Genomic DNA, 15,281 nt, shown 5'->3' with positions numbered 1-15,281 from the left:
ATGGAACATTCCGAGGAGGAGAATGCTCCGATTCGCGCGCGCGCTGACTACTTAAGGCGCCAAATATGAAGGTGTCTAGGTCCGTAAATACTGGAATAGAGGGACAACAGAAGTTCTGAGGAAATTCTCTCAGATTGTTAACGAAGGAAAGCAAAGATTAAAAAGTGCTTTCAAGTATAATTTGCCCTAAAGTTGAAACTGTTCTTAATTGTAATTTTAACCTCAGTTTATCTGTCTATTATATGGTTGAATGCAGTGGTTTATGTCCTACATGTGGTGTACAATTTTCCACAAGAAATTGGCAAAAAATGACAAAATTTAGCCGTGATCCCCTTGGTCTACTATTTAGACCCAGTCTCACTATATACACCAATCAGCCGTAACATCATGACCACTTGCATAATATTGAGTAGGTCCCCTTTTGCCCCATAACAACAATGCACTGTGTTCTGACACCTGTCAATCACAACCAGCATTAACCTTTTTCTCAATTTGAGCGCTTCTATTGGATCAGACTACACGTTCCAGACCGGTTTTCCTTGCTTGGACCACTTTTGGTGTGTCCTGACCACTGCAGACTAGGAACATCCCACAAGAGCTGTAGTTTTGGAGTTGCTCTGATCCAGTCCCCTAGCCATCACAATCTGACCCTTGTTAATGTCACTCAAATTCTTATCCTTGTTAATTTTTTTCTGCTTCAAACACACCAACGCTAGGAAAAAAGATATATAATAGCCTCACAAGCAAAAGCAACTGAATCTAATATTATACAAATAAAGCTATGAAATAATCTACAAGTACAATTTGCAAAATTTTTTTTTTTTTTTACAAGTGCTGCACAAAGTCTATTATATGGAGCGGCAGCTTTAACAGTGTGCATTATAAACGTTGTATTATATAAAAAAATATATAAACGGCTCCCTATTTTTTTACATAAAGTAAAGCTTTATGTTATTTAATTTAAAGAAAAGTCTGAAGATGTTGTTTGGATGTAAAGTGCAGATGTATTTTCTATACTTTCTTCTGGTGTAAATGAATCAAAAACAAGTGTCATCGACATTAGTCACGTGAGAGATTCTCTTATTTTTTTTTACTTTCTAGCGATAATTCAACCTGTAATAACTGTGAAAAAATGAGTCATACTCCATGATGCAAAGTGTGGCTTCGCCGTGATGTCACCGGCTCTCCTAATCAACACTGAGTGATCGCCTCGTTTCTCTCTCCTGTAGGAAGAGCTAATGAGATCTGGGCTATTTAAATCTTGAAATGTTGAGTGAGAAAAGAGGACGTGACCCTGGGTCAGCAATTATCCTCCTTCACCAGGGTGTCCTGCTGACTCAGACTGTGCTCATCTGTAGCCCACACAAATGCTGCAAAAGTGTCCTGCTGGTCCATACAACAGCTCTGACAAATTATTAATTCTAATATGCAATGAACATTTCGAAAGCACTATTTTCCTCCCGAAAGTGTGCATAGATTCTACAAGGAAGAGTTGACAGAAAAAGAAAAGACTGTAGCCTATTAGGTAGCGCTAATCGCCTGCTAATAGACCGATTAGCACTTAGCATGATAGCATACGTTTGCATTAAACAAGAGTGGACTCAAGAGACGGAAAGGGGATTTTAGTTTAACACGTGTAGTAAAATGTTAAATACTTAAATACTGTATGTGATAATTCATTTATTTAATGAGCACCATAACCTGATCAGCCATAACATTAAAACTACTGACAGGTGCCAGGAATAACACCAATCATCTGGTTACTGTTTTATATATATCATGGCCAAAATTGTTGGCACCTCTGAAATTTTTTCAGAAAATCAGTCGCTTCCTATAACCATCAATAAGCTTTTTACACCTCTCACACGGAATTTTAGGCCACTCCTTCCTTTGCAGACTGCTCCAGGTCTCTCATATTGGAAGGGCGCCTTTTCTCAACAGCAATTTTAAGATCTCTCCACAGGTGTTTAATGGGATTTAGATCTGGACTCACTGCTGCCCATTACAGAACTCTCCAGCGCTTTGTTACCATCCATTTCTGGGTGCTTTTTGAAGTATGTTTGGGGTCATTGTCCTGCTGAAAGACCCAAGATCCTGGACACAAACCCAGCTTTCTGACACTGGGCTCTACAGTGCGACCCGCAATCCTTTGGTAATCCTCAGATTTCATGATGCCTCCACCATATTTGACTGTAGGTACTGTGTGTTTATTTTTGTAGGCCTCAATCCGTTTTCAGTTAACAGTAGAATGATGTGCTTTACCAAAAAGCTCTATCCTGGTCTAATCTGTCTACAAGACATTTTCCCAGAAGGAATTTGGCTTACTCAAGTTGCTTTTTTATGCCTCTGTGTCAGCAGTGGGGTCCTCCTGGGTCTCCCCACTGAGTGAGTTTAAAGGAGCATCACATGCTTGAAACAATCTTATTCATATACAATTTTGAAAGGGTGCCAATAATTTTGTCCAGGCCATTTTTGGAGTTTTATGTGACATTATGTCACATTTGCTTTTTTTCCTCCCTTTTTTGTTTTGTTCCAATACACACAAAAAGAACAAACATGTGTATAGCAAAACATGTGTTAATGCAATACTTTCCTGTGAGAAATACCTGATTTTCTGCAATGGCCACGTCAGCATCAGAACTGGACCACGGAGCAATGGAAGAAGGTGGCCTGGTCTGATGGATCACAGTTTCTTTTACATCATGGGGACACAGTGTGTGCGTGTGTGTTTGTGTGCCTCTTACCTGGTATAGAGATGGCACTATAATGCACTACATGAAGAGGTGATTTTCTCCTGGGAAAACTGGGGTCCTGCCATCCGTGTGGATGTTACTCTGACATGTACCGTACCAAATACCTGTGGCTACTTGTTACTGAGTTACATAGAGACGGTGTCCCCTGATGACAGCCGTGTCCTTCAGCAGGATAACGTGCCCTGACACACTGCACACACTGTTCAGAAACGGTTCGGGGAACACAGTTGTAAATAAGAAACTTGTTCTTAATCTGTCTTGCATGGTTAAATAAAAGTAAATAGAAAAATGATGAAACATTTGGCTGCAAATTTCCCAGATCTCAGTCCGATCAAGCGTCTGTAGGATGTCCTGGACGACCAATCTGATCCATGATCAGCGTAGTGAGTTCATTCAGTAACATCTTAAGTGTTCATTAAATATTAAGGTGCAAAAGAAAACACTATAAGATTCAAAACTGTAAGTCTGTCTAATCTAATATGTTAATTAATTAATTAATTAATCAATTAGTCAGTTAATGGATTCGTTAATTAAGAAACAAACGGAAGGTGTTTATTAGTGGTGTTGATTCAGCACCCTTTGGCTTTGTGTGTGTGTGTGTGTGTGTGTGTGAGGATGCTGAAGCTGCGCGCGTGCCTTTAACAGGCGAGTGCGCGCGCGCGTGTTGGTGGCGCGTGCCTCTCCTGGTTTGTCCCCTTGCTGAAATGCGCGCGTTTCCTCGCGGGCTTTTTTCTTTTTACCTTTGTTTTTTTTTTAAAGATGAAAGAGTTGCCGCCGTGTTCGCTGTTCCTCCTGAGCGCGCGTGCAGAGCGCGCGTGCAGTCCCGGTGCCGTGTCACCTGCTCGCTCCGTTTAATCACCGACATGAAGCGAGTCTCTCTCAGGTGAGTCCCGGGTTTATCCTCACTCGTAAAGGTCGTTAAAAGTTGATGCAGGTGTGTGTGTGTGTGTGTGTGTGTGTACTGATGCGTTCTGCATTCTCCACCGAGTTCATTATTTCTCATCTCATCAGCATGCATGCCGTTATTACCAGAAAACAACATTAGAAAACGTCTTGTTAACACGAGAGACCATTGTCTTGTTATGACACGTGACACATGATCATAAAAGCATCTCGTTATAACGAGAAAGGATGTCATTATTACGAGAACACTATATCCTTAACGTTAAAAAAATGCACATTATATTACAAATATGCATCTTATGCATAAGGTTATTATGAGAAAAACACTGTGTTTTAACATACAAAAAATACCATTGAGAGAAAGCATGGAGTAATTATATGGCTAGTGTGTGCCGCGTGAAATTGTTATGAGAAAAGTGTTGTATTAATATGAGAAAACTGTTGCATTAATATGAGAAAAGCACGTTAAAATATTTTGAGAATTGCATTGAGTTATTACGAGAAAATTGTTGAATTATTTGGATAAAAAACACAGGGAAATATTATGAGACATTGCGTTATTTTGAGAAAAGCGTTAAGTTATTAGGAGAAAATTTTTGCATTATTTTGAGAAAAGCATGTTAAAATATTGCGATAAAAGCATTGAGTTATTATAAGAAAATTGTTGAATTATTTGGATAAAAAACACCGGGAAATATTGCGAGAAACATGTTGAGTTATTTCGAGAAAATTGTTGCGTTATATCATGGTTAAAATAAAAGAATATCAGTACCATGAGAAAAATTAATCTGTATTACAGGAAAAGTTTATTGTTGCTGCAAGAAAAATTTATTATTTGTTGAAAGAGAAAAGCAAATGGAAATCATATTATTGCTACAAATAAACATCTTGTTAATCACGAAACAAGCATCTGTTTACAATCAACAATCACAAGTTGAATTTTATTTTAATTTCCATGAATAGCAACAATTATATAATATTTGTGTATATACACAATACATATAAATGTTCATACTTGAATGTTTAGACAAGACTTGGTGAGTAAAAAAAACAGACCTTACCCGGGACATGTTCTTATTCACTGCCACTCAGATCGAGCCAAGCTAACTAATCTTGCTTGTTAATACTTACTGCTGTTATTTAAACCAGGGAACAGTAAACAGTGTGGAGAATAATAGAATAAGTTTTAAAAAATGACTCAATCTCAACAAAAAAATGAACCAATGCAACCCTTAGAGTATAATTAATAACTACACATTCACTTATATGAATGTTAATAATGCTGTGATTTCTCATTATGTAACTATCAAAGCTTCTGAGATGTTTCCTGGTCTCTGTATGATTAGGAGATCTTCAGCTTCAGGTGTATCTGTCATTAAATCACTGATTCAATGAGACTTTAGCCTCCATTCGAGGCTGATGAAGGGTTGAAGGTGGCATCAGTGTGGGTTGAGTCCACCCACATACGAATATGAATAGGAATTTCCAAAGTTAGCGCTTGGCGAGGCAGAGGAACGCTGACTATTGATTTGGACAAAAACTGGTACGTAGGGAACATTTGTTTCTCTTCATGCATGGACAAGATTGAAGGCCAGAGTGTGTGTGAAGAAAGATTTACAGTGAGACGAATAGACGTTTGCTGCATTGTATTGTACATCATTCCTACCATGCTAATATATTTCAGGGAACGTAAGGAATGAAAAGGTTCACAGGCGAGTACGGGAATGAAATCTGTAGCGCTACAGTTCTAGTTCTAGTTCAGATACAATAGTTTAATGTCCTGTGCTTAGTGTTCGGTTCTTCACAGCCAGAGATGTTGCTGCCTAATTTACATGCTTGCAGGACTTTCTCCTGGGGTTTAAGTAACTAAGCAACGTTGAGCATTTCTAAGCTGCGTGTTTAGTAATGTTTGAACTTCATGGTCATGACCTTAAAGTGATTATTCCACTTGGTAATGAGGTTTAATCACTGCTTGATTAAAGCCTTTTGTTATAGTCTGGAAAGACTTGCACAAAAAGAAAAGAAAGAGAGAAAGAAAGCCGGGAGCTTCATTAGGAGTGTCACAGGAAGTCATTCCTGTCTTACGCGGTATTTAGTGATTATTAACTTAATCCTCTGTTTTGGTGGCTAATGAGCGACAATCCGCGGATATAACGCAAATATCTTACGTTTAAATGATTGAATTGATTTGTCTTACTTTACATTTCAGCAAAGCGATCATGTGCCTGGTCCTTTAGATGAATATCCACTGAAGCACGTACAGTCCCAGCCTGGTGTCATTAACATCATATTTTACAGTCTACACTAATTGTAGATTAATTACTTCCTGAACTGCTTAGCTGCATTTAGAGTGGTTTTTCCTCCAAAGTGCCAATTATTCAAACACGATAAAAAAAAAAAAAGTCAGGCAGATCCCAGTCCTAGCACATGAGAGAATATGGTGTGAAATATGAAATAATCTTTTCCGTTATAATTTTTTTAAAAGTATCCCGAGAACGCTGGACGTGAGGTGGGAATACACCGCGGATTAAGCACTTCTACACCTAGAGTGCAATTTAGCATCGCCAGTCTACCCTTCGGCATGTTTTTATGAGGTAGGAAGAAACCAGAGGACCCAAACGAACCCGTCGCACCGCTGTGACAACATAAATGGCTAATGAGCACATTTGATTGACAGCGGTTTGACTCCTGGGTAAGCCGAGAATAAGGAGCGCAGGACCTCGAAGGCTGAGGCTCCACCGCGTCCCCTTTAGTAGCCATTACGGCAAGGAAAAAAAAACTTTTAGAGGTATTCGGGAGTCATTTTGAAAGACCTGAGTCTTAAATATAAACGTAAGCCTTTTTAATCATGAATAAATCATCAAAAGTGCCCTTTTTTCTCCCAGCAGGTTGAGCATTAAAATGCAAATATGGACTGAACAGATGAGCGAAAGCTTAGGAACGACTTACACTCTCACGCTCTCAGCGAGGATCCTGATCTCTGTAAACTCGAGGCTTCTTGCTGTTATTCGACACACAAGTTCTCATTTCTAGATCTTTCTCCTCCGAGCCTTTCTTTCTTTCTTTGACCTCTTTTCCTTAAACTCACTTTCTTTTGCTTTTTCGTTTGCAGTTGTAAAATATTGGGTCTTAATTAAGCTCCAGAAACACGTCCTGAGGATGTCCAACTCCAGCTTGTCCAATCACAGCTCATTTCATGGAAACCTGCACAGACCCGTGACCGTCTTCAGCGTCCTGACCTTCACCTTGTTGGCCATGCTGGTTTTGGCGACATTCCTATGGAACATGCTGGTACTTGTGACCATCCTGAGGGTCCGCACTTTCCATCGCGTTCCTCACAATCTGGTGGCCTCCATGGCCATTTCGGATGTCATGGTGGCTGGACTGGTGATGCCCCTGAGCCTTGTCCGGGAGCTTTACGGCCGCCGGTGGATCCTCGGGAGAGCTCTCTGTCAAATGTGGATCTCCTTCGACGTGCTCTGCTGCACGGCCAGTATCTGGAACGTTACCGCCATCGCGCTCGATCGCTACTGGTCCATCACACGGCACCTCGAGTACACTTTGAAGAGACGCAAGAGGATCTCCAACGTGATGATCGGACTCACGTGGATGCTCTCCTCCATCATCTCCTTCTCGCCGCAGTTCGGATGGGGAGAAACTTACTCGGAGGAAGAGCTGGAATGCCAGGTGAGCCAGGAGCCGTCCTACACCATCTTCTCCACCTTTGGCGCTTTCTATTTGCCGCTCTGCGTCGTGCTGTTCGTCTACTGGAAGATCTACAAAGCAGCCAAATTTCGCATAGGATACAAGAAGAACAACACCGTTACTCCAGCTCCGGAGGCTGTCGAGGTATGTGTTGCTTTCTTGTTCCTCAAAATATTTTACTATATATCATTCATTCATTTATTCATTCATTCATCTTCAGCAGGGACATTATCCCTACATGATGGTGGTAGATCAATGCTGGAGGTTAGTCCAGGAACACGCTCTTATTCACACCTACTGTAGCATCACTTGTGTGTTTACGAAGTGACAGTAAAACTGAGGGTTAGTGTAGAAAAAAAAGCTTCTCAGAGGATTCTTCTGAACATTAAGCACTGAACATTTCATGGCATTTAAATTACATCACTCTCACTAGACACACTTCTTCAGGAAAAATGATGTAAGATCTTCATTAAAGTAGATTTATTTAACTCATTTTATATGACGCAAACGGGCTATAATTCAAGCTAACGTTCTTGATGTTGCGTCCTGGTTAGAAATCCTGGATTGCTCAGTGGATTGCTAAAATTCTTTTAATAGACCGTGCTGTCTCAGAGGACTCGAACAAAACAGCGTCAGATCTGTTTGTTCCTAAACGTATGACATGTCAGATACACAAGACTCTGGAGGGAAAAAAAAAGGCTGCAAAGGCTAAAAGGTTTTTTTAGTTTGTGTTCTCCAAGGACCTCCAGGTTCTCCATTACAAGTCCACTGTTTTTTTCGTTTACAAAGTAAGAAGAAGATATCATGTTATTAAACACATTATTGCTGTTATTGCAGATGCTTTGAATTATTGTCTTGTGCTCAGAAGAAGCTGGTGATACCAGGAAAACCCTGAGCACATGGCAGAGTCTCTGGTGGTTCTCCTTATTTGGTCAGATTTGCTGTTTTCTTTCTATTAAAGCCCATCTTGATATTTTTTTTAACATAATAATGTCTTAAAGTATTTTTAATGACGGTTCATTAATTTTGTAGTTTTTATGCTGTGCAAAATGTTTTTTAGATGTTTCTTGAGAGAGTAAACACGCTTCATATTACAGTAAGCCAGTAAGAGTTTATTAGCTGCTCCGCTAGGATCCATCAACTGCCAATCTAGACTAAATGTTAAATTAACAAATGCAGAAGATATAGAAATCAATGTATAGCAGTAAGTCAGAATCATTAATGCCAAAGATGCCAAGAGAACTCTAATTAAGTTTATTCTAGCTAAAGAAAACCTAAAACCTGTTGTTTTTTATATGGAAGTAAAAGGCTTTATAATCAGTTTATTAAAGTGTGTTTGTTCTTCATGTACAGTTGTGCCTCGGCATACCAATGCCCTGCACAATTTCCTTAACCTGAAATTTTGCAATAAATTTGCCTCGGAATACAAAGTCGAACCAAACCGAACGCTGGCTAAGTCGTGTGTGCATGCAGGAGCCGTTCAAAACTTGTTTGTATCAGTGGAAAGCCAAGCGAAGCAGTTTCCTTTTTTTTTTGCATTTTGTGCAAGATTAAGTAAAGACATAGCACCACGGGTCCCAAGAATGTTATCAAGGCTGGTAGCAAGAAGAAAAGGGAGCCGCTTTCAGTTTTGTTTTTAAACCAGCCAATGCCGAGAGGAATTATAAATTAAGGTTAATTGAGGTTTTAATGTCTATTTATTTCATATTTTACTTCATTTACATGTCTTTTCTTAATGTTTTAAATTGTTTTTATATGCAGAAATATGATTATAGTGTGGGAAAGTGGTAATATTTGTAATATTTTTGGGTGGCTGGAACGGATTATTTGAATTTACATTATTTCCTATGGAAATATGCGTTTCACGATACAAAATTTCACCTTAAGAACTCGCCTCTGGTACAGATTAAATTCGTATGCCGAGGTACCGCTGTATTTGTTTTTTAATATTTTTTTCTATTCTAGGCCAAAGAGGCGACTCGGCAGCGTCCTCAGATGGCGTTTACGGTCCGTCACGCAACTGTAACATTCCAGACAGACAGTGAGACGTGGCGGGAGCAGAAGGAACGCCGCGCTGCGCTGATGGTCGGAATCCTGATCGGCGTGTTCGTCCTGTGCTGGATTCCCTTCTTCCTGACCGAACTGATCACGCCGCTCTTCTCGTGGCACGTACCACCTGTCTGGAAGAGCGTCTTCCTCTGGCTTGGCTACTCCAACTCGTTCTTTAACCCGCTCATATACACGGCCTTTAACAAGAACTACAACAGTGCCTTCAGAAACCTCTTCAACAAGCAGCGCTGATGTGATGAACGATCACGATTTAACAAGATGCTAACTTTAATTATTATGTCTGCATAATAAGTTACTCATACTAGCTTAGTTACTAAATGCAGGAGGAGAACATCACCCTGAGGGAGCTCTTCAGCTAGTGCTAATGCTAAGTAGAAACGGAAACTAGCAAGCTAGCAAACCGGCATGAGTGTGTAGATGATTTGCTTGTATGCTAACTATATTATATTAAATTCACACACACACACACACACACACACACACACACACACACAAACATACACGGAAACACTTACATCAGTCACGCGTAACTGATTAAAACTGTAATTACTTTCTTATTTCTTGTGTAAAGATTACACTTTTACGACGAATTCAGGGTTCAGCTAGCATGATTTCATGCTAACACTAAAATGAACTAAATCTCTTAACGTAATGACAATTTGGCTGGGAAATGTGTCTGAGTCCGAGTTATCTCTTCTTTATTAATGATGATAAAAATAGATAAATCTAGACAGCAAGCTAGCCTAGTTATTGAACAGTATTAGCAAGGTCTGCAAGTGCGTTGCTAAGGATACCGTGTGCACTTCCTGTGGCGAGTGATTTTTAAACAGAAACAGCAACAATTTTTTAAAAGTAAAAAAAGAAAAAAGCAGCTTAAAAGCGATCTGGGATCACAGAGATTTTCACAGAAGTTTTCATTAAACAATTTCTCCAACTGCGTGATCGTTTCTGAAGAATTCCCACAATGCACCTGGATAAAAAGGAGAGGATTTTGAAGAATCCTTTATGTTTTGTATAAAATTCTTGCTAACGGTTGTAAAAGTTGATCTGATTGTTTATGCCTCATTGTTTATAGAATACATTAATCGAACAACTTAATCATAAAGAAATAACTGAAATGTGACTAAGACAAGATGAAAGTACTGTAAGTGCTGTACAAAACGAAATGTAATAGATTTCTTCCTCCGGCTTCTGAACAATCTTTATGGCCTTCACTGTGAATAGTTATTTCACACACTGATATATTACGCTGTTAAAAAACGCTGGAATTAATCCGGAGATGCTGAAAACCTCAAGTCCAAATGTCGGGGACAAACAGAATTGAGTTACATCTTTATTTCATTTTGTCCACGTCCTCATGAAGTTTGGATTTTAACAAAATGTCCAAGGATTCATCTGCAGTTAAAGTATGTTTGCTGTCCTGTAACAGCGTGATGAAGTGGACCTCATGTTGATTATTTTCCGATAGCAGCATCAAGTGATTTATTCCTCCTTCATGTTCTTATTCCTACTTCGCTTTGTCACTCCTGTCATATAAACTCCTCTGTCCTGGAGATGTTGGACAAGTTACGGCTTTACCTCTGACTGTTACAAAGCGCTGACACCTGAGCCTTTCAAGTCTAAAATAAATGAAGCGTCTGGTGTTCCTGTGAACGAGCTGTTACTATAGAAATAATCACGTATTAGAGTGAGCGCATTATAGAATTCGAGCTGCTGTTGTGGAAAACTCATCAACAACATGTGTGTGTAAATTGTATTATTGTATTTTGGTGTCGCTAACATCGTTATGGAAATAAAGTTTTATAAAATAAATGTACATGGGAATAAGGTGGTTATGTTGTTGCTGATGTTTCGATTAAAGCTAGCGTGGGATGTGTTAACTCTCATGTAATACGTTTAGGACGGAGCCGCTTTCCTAACAGGGTAAAAGCTTTTCAATTTCCTTTCTTTCTCACTCGGAGCTCCTCTCATTGTGTCTGAAGTCGTGATATCTAACAGCTAGAACAGTGTGGACCTTCAAGAAAACAAGGCGTGTTCAGGACTGATGAAGGACCGCGGCCTGTATGCTTGTTATAATAAAGAGGTGTAGTGTCTCTTCTTTTTATACCTAATAATAATGGATGTGTGAGTTCTGTATCAGACAAAGAAGGCGTGGCCTCTAAGTGGGTCACTCTCACAGAAGGAGGTGTGGCCTTAGTGGTTGCCAGTCTCAGTAAAGTAGGTTTGGCTTATATATAAGTTACACTGACGGAGGAGTGGCCAATGTTTAAGTCAGTTGAGTTAAGGCGTGGCCTGCGTATAAGTTACAGTAAAGGTGCTAATCAGATACAGTAAAGGGGGAGTGGCCTGTGACATAGTCAGATACAGTAAAGGGGGAGTGGCCTGTGACATAGTCAGATACAGTAAAGGGGGAGTGGCCTGTGATATAGTCAGATACAGTAAAGGGGGAGTGGCCTGTGACATAGTCAGATACAGTGAAGGGGGAGTGGCCTGTGATATAGTCAGATACAGTAAAGGGGGAGTGGCCTGTGACATAGTCAGATACAGTAAAGGGGGAGTGGCCTGTGATATAGTCAGATACAGTAAAGGGGTAGTGGCCTGTGACATAGTCAGATACAGTGAAGGGGGAGTGGCCTGTGACATAGTCAGATACAGTGAAGGGGGAGTGGCCTGTGACATAGTCAGATACAGTAAAGGGGGAGTGGCCTGTGACATAGTCAGATACAGTGAAGGGGGAGTGGCCTGTGATATAGTCAGATACAGTGAAGGGGGAGTGGCCTGTGACATAGTCAGATACAATGAGGAATGAAGGAGGCGTGGCCTGTGTGTTAGTCAGATGAAGTGAAGGAGGCGTGGCCTCTTGTCTTTGACTGTATTTACTTGAGATGAAAGCATGTGGATGCAAGAAATAAGCTTTTGCAATCAATTTACCCCCACACGCACACACACACACACACGCAGACACACACACACACACGCACACGGACACACGCAGACACACACACACGCACACACACACACACACGCACACACACACACACACACACACACGCACACACACGCACACACATACACACACACACACACACGTTACACTTTGACACCAATTCCGTTCCATTCAATCTCCCACAGAGAGTGAAATCACTGCAGCTTCAAAAGAAACGTCTGTACATCACACACAGGCATATTAAGATGTGCAGTGAAGTGTGTGTGTATATGTGTGTGAGTGTGTGTGTCTGTGTGTGAGTGTGTGTGTGTGTGTGTGTGTGTACTAATAGAAGCTTATTTTCCTTATCCCCATCCATTCATCTCATCACACATCTAACACTTCAGCATACAAAGCTGTAAAGATCTGAAGTGCTGCTGTTACACGAGTGTAATCGTCACACACACACACACACACCTACACACACACACACACACACTGTACAAACAGAGTCATTTTGAGGCCTAATTGTATCATAAAGTGTGTAAGGTAAGAAATGTACTGGTGGGATGTAGGCATGAATAATGCATGATGCAGCTTCTTAAACCACACACACACACACACACACACACACACACATAGAGAACACCCTGTCCTGATTAAAGGATTGACATTTAGAAATAAACAAAGTTTATTTATAAAGATTAATTAAAACTTTGCTGTACTCTGTGTGTGTGTGTGTGTGGGGGGGGGGGGGGTCCTAATCTTATCCTTTAAATATTACTTTAGATCCGAGTCTTCATCAAATTCCTGAATGTAATGTGGTGTGTGTATATAAAGTGCGAGAGGAATAAAACGCCATTGTATCCGTAACCATGGAAACGGGATCTTATCTATAAAACAGAAATGTTCCTTCAGATCACTGGATTTTATTAAATAATGAAAAACCGTCTGACATTTATTTGTTGCTGTTTATTGTTCAGCCGGGTGGATGGAGCCGAGATCACCTCTATATAAAAACATCCTTTTCTCACAAAACTCTTATTAAATTACAGAGTGTCTGAATCGATAAAGTCTCAGCCCTTTTCTCCAAAACAGCAAATAAAAATCCTGGACATCAAACTGCGTTCACAAAGGCTTTGGCACATAATTTTTCATAATACTTAATACTTCTTATCTCGCTTATCCCTTCTTCCATGCTTGTTTTTTTTGTAAATATGCAGACATATTTATATTTTTAGCAGATAAAAAAAAAAGGTTTGGTAAATACAATTTCATGCCCTATGTTTAAGTGTCCGTAACTTTTTTTCTTAAAATCTTTAAATAATCTAATTGTCATTTAGATGAAACTTGGCCAATTAAAAAAAAGATCAACCTAAAAAAGTGTATTATTTTAAAATGCTCAATTGTTAACATATTGCAATATGAATTTGGCATGGTTACGGACACTACAGATTTTTTTTAGGAAAAATTTATTTCAGCAACAGTTTTTACAGCTCATATGCTTCTAGAACCAATTTTAGTATCAAAAAAGAAATATGAATAATTTGCATTTTAAATGATTAGTGTTTAAATTGAGACAGTATAACGCTGGAAAATGACCTTTTTTGGGGCTCATGTAAAATCATCTCTCCAAAAAGTTAGCAACTTGATATTTTTAGGGAAGCAAGACTGGTCACTTATCCCAGTGTTTCACTAGTGCTTGGACACCATCAAGGTGGAAAGTTGAAAGTACTTGCTTCACTTGATGTCTGAAACGCCGGCCTCCCCTGAACTCCATTAGTTGCGTTTTCAAACATGTGGAAATGGCTTGGAGCGAGGTCAGGACGGTGTTGTTAGTTAGTACACGTCAGAAACGACCTGAAGCTGAATTTAAAAGCTGAGAGCTCAATAAGAGCAACTGTGTGAGGGATAATCAGAATGATTGGCTCCATTTAACGTTTATTTTCAGTTAGTCTTTTCCCCTATAAACTTAAAACATAGTTGATAAGAACCCACAGTGACGCAGGTGTCAGAAACCTTTAAATGTTCCTTGACTTCATGAGGCGCCTAAGTTAGGTCCATTAAACATCCTGGGGCAGTCATGTGATTCGTGACGGGAATTTGTGTATCTATGACATAAAATCCGAAATGATGGTGTGATGATCTCGGTGTGTCTGAGTACAGAGAACTAGCTTGTGTAAAAAAACTTCATGTTTTTTGTTAAAAAACTTAACAATTATAATGATTAAAAAAATTTAATTTATATAAATAAAAGAAATGTTTTGTCTGTACATTGTGTCAGAACTCGCTCTTTCAATAAAAATAAAGTTTTGTACATTGGAGGACCAGAAACCAGTCAATTATCTGTCTGTCTGTCTGTCTGTACGGAGTGTAATGAAACTTTGCCGGTCTTTAAGTATTTGCCTGAAGTTAAACCTGCGTCATGAATGAAAATAAAAAATGTTGCATAGAGGTGAAGTTACAGTTATGTGTGGGATTTAATAATCTACTGTAAAATAATCTACTAATGCGCTACTGTCTCAATGTAAACAAACACCTGCACCAATAGATATTAATTAGAAAAGATAAAGTGAATATTTTGACTGGGATTAGTTCATATTTTCACTTTGGCTGAAATAACAGCGCTGAAGTGGTATAAGTGAATTTTAACACGCTGGAGTGGTTTTAAGACAAAACTTCATCTTTATCCTTTTATCTACTTTTTCCATTTCTCATCTGTGATTCACTCTCCGATTACCGAACAGGGAGTGTATTTGTCTGAGCACCAAAGAAGGACAACTTAGTGTAAACAAGGCGTAAGATACTCAACCTTACAGAATGGGATTTCTTTGTATTAATAAGTTAGACAGAGAGTTCTGCTGTACAGAGAGACACACAGACATGGACGTGGGCTTCAACCTCAAATAATAATAATAATCATA

At 39.4% G+C, this 15,281-nt stretch overlaps 1 protein-coding gene across 1 annotated transcript; it reads left to right on the top strand.

Annotated features, from left to right (window-relative positions):
- The first annotated feature begins 3,563 nt into the window (after window positions 1-3,563).
- htr5aa (5-hydroxytryptamine (serotonin) receptor 5A, genome duplicate a) lies at window positions 3,564-9,845 on the top strand. The gene is made up of 3 exons (XM_053487113.1): window positions 3,564-3,636; window positions 6,769-7,505; window positions 9,327-9,845. The coding sequence occupies exons 2-3, from the start codon at window positions 6,816-6,818 to the stop codon at window positions 9,660-9,662; spliced, it is 1,026 nt and encodes a 341-aa protein (XP_053343088.1). The 5' UTR covers window positions 3,564-3,636; window positions 6,769-6,815; the 3' UTR covers window positions 9,663-9,845.
- Window positions 9,846-15,281: the final 5,436 nt, after the last annotated feature.

The sequence above is a fragment of the Clarias gariepinus genome, chromosome 25 (genome assembly GCF_024256425.1).
Source record: "Clarias gariepinus isolate MV-2021 ecotype Netherlands chromosome 25, CGAR_prim_01v2, whole genome shotgun sequence".
Taxonomy (NCBI): domain Eukaryota; kingdom Metazoa; phylum Chordata; class Actinopteri; order Siluriformes; family Clariidae; genus Clarias; species Clarias gariepinus.
Note: the sequence above shows the minus strand (reverse complement) of the source record. Positions and strands in the feature narration are given on the sequence as shown.

Excerpts from the sequence above, each read along its gene's own strand:
- htr5aa (XM_053487113.1), top strand. The coding sequence starts at position 6,816 with ATGTCCAACTCCAGCTTGTCCAATCACAGCTCATTTCATGGAAACCTG. Across the intron at positions 7,506-9,326 it reads CAGCTCCGGAGGCTGTCGAG|GCCAAAGAGGCGACTCGGCA; the intron begins GTATGTGTTGCT and ends TTTCTATTCTAG.